We start from the raw sequence: 6,650 nt of genomic DNA, 5'->3' as shown, positions 1-6,650 counted from the left end.
AATATATCTAAAAAATTATAATATTTTTTTATCAGTGTATATATGCGGTCCTCAAAAAGATTTGACCAATTTACCAGCATACTGTTCAATTCATAGATATACTGAGGAGAGAACCATTATACACATTGAAGGATATTATTTTCTTGAGAAACACTTACATACACACATACATAATGTTTTGTTTTTTTTTTTTTATCAAAGATAGAAGACTCAAACCTGCAACCTCTTAATTGAGTATGAGGAGACTATGTCATTTGAGCTATTACTCATTGGCAAAATTTGGAAAGATAGGAGACTCGAACCCGCAACCTCTTAATTGAGTATGGGGAGTTTATGGCATTTGAGCTATTACTCATTGGCCACACATACATAATGTTAAATCTACATAGAATACAGAGAGACATTGATTGTTATAAAAAAAATGAAAAAAAGAAATGAAAAACAAGAGAAAGAATTCATCTGATTTCTTCTCTTTCAATCTGTATCCCAAAATGTTACCTTCCAACAGTGAGCATAACTTTTTTTTTTTTTTACCAAAGATAGGAGACTCGAACCTGCAACTTTTCAATTGAGTATGAGAAGACTATGCCATTTGAACTATAACTCATTGGCAACAATGAGCACAACTTAAATAAGTTTAACTATTCAAGAAAATATGATACTTCAAATCATTTTTTATATATATAAGTACTTATCGTCTACAAAGTACCAATACATAACAAAACAAATTAGGGAAAATACAGATATCTTAATTTTAAATTATTGTCGCACATAAAGACACGATATATATATTAGAGAAAAATACACAAAGTTACCATTACAGTATATTACACAGTATTTACACAATATGTTTTCATTTCTAAGAAAACCGGCCTCCATTTTCTCTCCAATTTCTAACGTAGAATGCGAAACTACGATACAATATTACACAAAATGATAATTATTCTTCTCATTTTTAATCAAAATGATAAATAATAAATTTTTTATTTAAATAAAAAAGTCTTATTTTACCATGTGTAAAATTATGTCTTAAAAATACTTGAAATTTAATGATGATGAAAGAAAAAAAATACTTGAAAGTCACTTGTAGCTTTCAAGCAACTGTAGGTCTTACATACCAGTTGGTCCATATAGTACCCTTTCTCCCGTTATAAATATGATCACAATGCAATGGAATGCCAACCCATACACAAAACTATAGTACACATCATTAGATATTTCACTAGAGAGAATATCAACCATGGCTAGCAACAATCTTGTGGTGAGATTGGTATGCTGTGCGGTCGTCTGCGCCGCGGCACTGAGTGTAACAACCACCGTTCCAAAGGCGGAAGCAGCCGTGTCATGCGGCCAACTCACAAACGAGCTCATGCCATGCTTGTCATACATATTGTATGGGGGGAACACGGTGCCTCAAGGGTGCTGCAATGGGGTTAGGACCGTCTTTAACACCGCTCGGACCACCCCGGACCGGCAAGCCGTATGCAACTGCATTAAAAGCTCCATTGTTGGAGTCCCTTACACTAACTTTAACATTGTCAATGCTGCTGCCGTTCCAAAGAAATGTGGTGTCAACATTTCTTACCAGATCAGTCCCAATATTGATTGCAGCAGGTTCACATACATATGTCTATAAACTTTTTTTCCCCTAAGAAAAGTGCTATGTGACATATGTAGAAAATCCAAGAAAAAAAAAAATCAGTCACTCGTATAAAATACATATTAAAAATAAGTTAAACAATATATGTTTTTATACACAAATACAAATACATTATGGTAGCTGATTTTTTGGTGTGGACATGACATTTTTAATACATAATATATTCTTTATGCTTGCCTTACATCACCATTAGGTGTAGATATTGTGTTCCCATTATTTGCTTTTATGCTCTATATATGTACAAATGCATATATCTCAAACAAGTTCCTAAATTTAGAAAGCTTATATATACTGGAATTCCCATTAGGTGGTATAGCAGCAGATGGTGATAGATCCACACCTGCTTTATTCTTTGTTTGTCTCTTCGTACTACTTAAGTTTGTTTTTCACTTTGTTGATTGTTTGGAGCAAGCTTATAAAAAACACAATATATTGAAAACAATAGTTTATTATTATTATTATTTATGCCGTGAACTGTCTGTTCCTAATTAATTAGGTACTCTCTGTTAACACCTATTTGGCTATTTTTGTATTATAATATATTTCTCTCTTTTGGTTTCGCAGAGTGCAGTAAGTTTGAAGATAAGTGGAGCAGTAGCTGAAGAGGGATGTTATTACTTAGTAGTAATGTGTCCAAATAATGTCACATGACTTATTATCAATTTAATGACTAGAAAAGTTGCTTCCTTCAAAGCTTTCTACAACTAATGTTCTTGTATGTGTGTCTGCTAGCTTATATCATCGTCTTCTTGTTGTAGCGCAATAATGCGTAGTTCTATTACTTACTAGGAAGGTACTATGAAACAAGAAATGTGTATTAAGCAGCTGTGGTTTGTATGATAAGTTGATAACGATATGTTTCTTTTCATCTTGGTAGTAGTATAGTACATTTCATTTTTTTTCTTTTCCTAAAACACAAGGCACCCAGTTATATGAAAAATTACTAATTTTGAATATGAATAAATAATGGTCAGCAGCAATATACATTTTAAATAATATAATTTAACTAAAATACATTGTCGGGTCATTCTTAAAGAATAGGGGAAAATAATATATGATTTGAATTTCAATGGCTATTTTGAAAAGTACATGAGCAATCTGCTACGTAGTATACAAAAAACAAGAACATAAATAGTCCTAGTTACAATTCATGGTTGCATCTAAAAAGAAACCTACTAACACTACATGTAAATTAGATACCGTTTATTTACATTGCTAACTAATAATATATACACCGAGCTTCTCAATATTCTACGCTATGCAAAATTACTGTTATATACCTTCAAACCTTAATGGAACAAGATTTAGTTGTAGTGGTCACGATAGCTCAGATTCAATTTGTTTCATAATCCAAAAGATGCCTTTCGACTTCATCAGCAAAGGTACTATAGAGCCTTAACCCTCTGTTCTCTTCTCTCAATCTATCCAGCTCTTTCTTCAACTCAGCGATCTCTTCTTCAAATTGTTTATTTTTCTCCATTACTTGGCCTACTTTCATCTTCAATTCAACATTTTTCTCTTCTAGCATGACATTTCTCTTTCTTAATTCATCCTGGTATTCAAATAATTATATGATATCTGAGTGTGGATACATACGTATAAGAAAAATTTTATAAAAATGTATGGGACAACAAATTTTTGACGGAATCTGAAAACAAAAAGAAGAATTAAAACTCACCTCAGAAAGGCTCAACTTCTGTTCTCTGGTTACTTCATCAACAATGCCTGTACTTGTAGGGGTGTCATCAACTATGAGGTTTTCAGGATTCATCTCTTTCTGTCCATGAACTTTACCAGAACAGCTCAAATTTGGAGGTGTGTCCTCTACTATCAGATTTTCCATTTCTTCATATTTTCCATTGTAAGTGTTCGACTTTGGTGTGTCATCAACTATGAGGTTTTCAGGATTCATCTCTTTCTGTCCATGAACTTTACCAGAACAGCTCAAATTTGGAGGTGTGTCCAGTACTATCAGATTTTCCATTTCTTCATATCTTCCATTGTAAGTGTTCAACTTTGGTGGGGTATCCTCCACTACCTGGTTTTCAAGATTGATCTCCTGCTCTTGATAATCTGTGTTACAAGTTCCCAAGTTTGGAGGGGTGTCTAGCACTATAAGTTTTTCAAGATTGATCTTCTGCTCTGTGTATTCTCTGTTACTTGTGCTTGACTTTTTGGGATTGTCCTTCACTTCCAGGTTTTCAGGATAATACTCATCCTCCTCTCTATGTACCTTGCTAGAGATACTAAGCTGTGACTCTGAATCTACTTCATGAACCTACCATTGTCAAATTTGCAGTCAATAATAAGAACGAAAAATGATAATCCCACAAAGTATTTAAATATAAGAACTAAGCTCTAGAACATTGATCTATTCAAATTTCAAACAAAATGCAGTCATCAGAAAGTTTGAACAAGACTTGACTACCAACACCAAATGCTTTCACTCAAATGCCAGCAATGTCTCAATAAAACCAATCATTTTTAAGCCTTCTAACAAATAGAAAGATCAACCTGTGTTTTGTGGCATACACATTGGAATGAAGCAACCTCATATTTGCAAACTTTATGCACAATAAAAACAACAAAGTATAACTCACATTGCTTGACGTGCTTGCCAAAGAGTTTTCTGCACTTTCAAGCTCTGTGCTGTCACTCAGCACCCCAAGTGCTTCTTTGATAATCTCTAATTGCAATTCACTAGAAGTAGGTTGAAGTGTCCAAATTACCTGCAGATACATAGATAATAAACTACAAAGGAATTAAAAGCATTTTACATTCCTTTTCTGTTTTCACCAAAGTTTTTGAGACTTCAGTCGGACAAACAAATTCAAGGCAATTGTCATAATTCAAAGTTCAAACACCAAATATATTTTCTGCAGATTCCAGTTACACTATACAGTAAACTCAAAGGACACACTTTTGCCATTTCAATCAATAAATCTTCAAATAACGACCGAATATGGTATAGCATAAGATAAAAGTCGCAGTAGCTTTGACAGAAATATGCTTTCTCCATCTTCCATGTTATAGTAGAATACAGAAACCATAGTGAATAAGCTCCACAACCATCAAAGTTGTAAGCAAGCTTTTAGTTTACCTGGTCATCATTTAGGTCCTTAAGCCTTAAAGTAAGCTTTTGCCTTTGAATAGGTTTGCTATTGTCCCATCGACATACACGAGGAAAGGTCAAATCATGACCTTGCAACTGTGGCCGTGCTATATCAAAATGCTCAAAAGACCATATCTGTTCACCAAAATAGAAACAAAACTTAAAACAACAATCTCTGATGAACAATGAAATTTACAGCATAGACGCCTTATTCATATATTTCACTTCATACAATGTATACTAGAACCTTTGTTAAATTCAATTTAAGTATGAAAAGACAAGCTCAAAAGAGCCACATCATGACCAAAAAAAAAAAGCACAAAATGTCTGAAAAATGCTAATTCTAAATACGGAGATTATTTTAATTCAAATTAGCAATACCAAAACGAGATCCCAATCATAAAAAGATTCAATTCAGTGCAATTCATTGCTGGAATACATTGACATTAATTAATCACATCAATATTCAAATTTAATGCTACAAAGAACAAATCAGCATAAACACAATCTTTAGGCACTCATAAATCTCAGAAAAATTTTGATGATATATCGAACATACTTGGAGAAATATAAGGCAGCCACCCACATACTGCACATTGTTTTCTTTCCTCTTGTCAAGCCACTGAGCCAAATCCTCAACAACAGCAGCACCCCAAGCAAACTCACAAACCTCATCCAAATCCTCAAGAAACAACAAGTACCGGGAATCCACTTTCCCATTGGAGGAAAGAAAGGTCCCAATTGTGTAAAGCAAGAAGGTCCTCACAAACTCATCACTCATAACTCCCCCAATCGAATCAAGCCTCTCTTCAAGGGACTTCATTTCCACCTTCCTCTTCCCCTTTGTTGCACCATACAACTCTTCCAATTCGGAGAATGGCTCCCCCTCTCTCAACACTACCGGTTTTCCAAACACTCGAAGCCCCAATATCAGAGCAGCATCTAACAATGTCATACGAATTTCACCTGAATCGAGCACAAAAGCTTGCTTCTCGCAGTTCCAAGTTTCCATTAATTCTGTTAGCAGCACTTTGCTAAGTGAATGATTGGGGACCGATAACAAGTTCCCGAAACCAGTCTTCAGTATTGCTGATACTTGCTCCTCCGTGAGTTGTTGAACACGCTTGGCGAAAGATGTTAGGGAAAATCGAGTCCTGAAATTCCTAACCTGAAAAAAGGTAAAACATCTAAGGACATGAATTTAGGGTGTAATTGAAGAGGGAATTGAAATTGAAGCTGGAATTGAGATTACCGGCGGTTCCCGAACGTCGTTGACAGCGAGGCCAATGGAAGATAACCTCAGTGATTTCCTCATCGGGGAAGTGGGCTTTTCGGTGATGGTGAGGGTGAAACGGCGCGGAAGAAGTGGGAAATAGAAAGAAGGAACAAAAACGTTAGACTCGGGAGTGTATAGTGTATAGTGTATTGTGTATAGACTGGGTTACTGCAGAGCCGAGAAGCTTATCGGAGAAGACTCTCAAAAAATTGATGACGTGTCTCTCATATCAAAATAAAGGCGCCAAAATATTCTTTTTATTTTTATTTTTTATTTTAAAAGTCTTACACTCTTATTCTTACTAATTCTTTAGAAAGAATTTCACCGATAGCAGTATATCTAAATGTACTTTAAATTTGAACCCTATAAATTTGTTGACGGTTGACATTGTGGATGCAACTTTTTTTGATGTATTTACTTAAAATGAGGAGTATTATAAATAGGAGTGTTCATGGGTCAGATCGTATCCGCAGATCCGCAGTAAATATCCGCATCCGATCCGAAAATTGTGAATACGATCCGATCCACAAATTGATCGGATCGGATCCGATCCGCACCCTGCGGATATCTGCTCTATATTCGCATATCCGATCTGCGGATCC

The 6,650-nt window shown here is 34.9% G+C and overlaps 2 protein-coding genes across 2 annotated transcripts; one reads left to right on the top strand and one right to left on the bottom strand.

The window, feature by feature from the left end:
* On the top strand, nucleotides 1,164-2,528 carry LOC107648429 (non-specific lipid-transfer protein 1-like). Its single transcript, XM_016352298.2, has 2 exons — nucleotides 1,164-1,614; nucleotides 2,225-2,528. Exons 1-2 carry the CDS (start codon nucleotides 1,241-1,243, stop codon nucleotides 2,232-2,234), a joined length of 384 nt encoding a protein of 127 aa, XP_016207784.1. The 5' UTR covers nucleotides 1,164-1,240; the 3' UTR covers nucleotides 2,235-2,528.
* Nucleotides 2,691-6,227, bottom strand: LOC107648428. The gene is made up of 6 exons (XM_016352297.2): nucleotides 6,025-6,227; nucleotides 5,332-5,940; nucleotides 4,761-4,907; nucleotides 4,261-4,389; nucleotides 3,339-3,938; nucleotides 2,691-3,212 (listed from the first exon to the last, which is right to left on the bottom strand). Exons 1-6 carry the CDS (start codon nucleotides 6,085-6,087, stop codon nucleotides 2,994-2,996), a joined length of 1,767 nt encoding a protein of 588 aa, XP_016207783.1. The 5' UTR covers nucleotides 6,088-6,227; the 3' UTR covers nucleotides 2,691-2,993.

This window comes from Arachis ipaensis, chromosome B06 (genome assembly GCF_000816755.2).
Source record: "Arachis ipaensis cultivar K30076 chromosome B06, Araip1.1, whole genome shotgun sequence".
NCBI lineage: Eukaryota > Viridiplantae > Streptophyta > Magnoliopsida > Fabales > Fabaceae > Arachis > Arachis ipaensis.
This window is presented reverse-complemented; position numbering and strand designations above follow the sequence as displayed.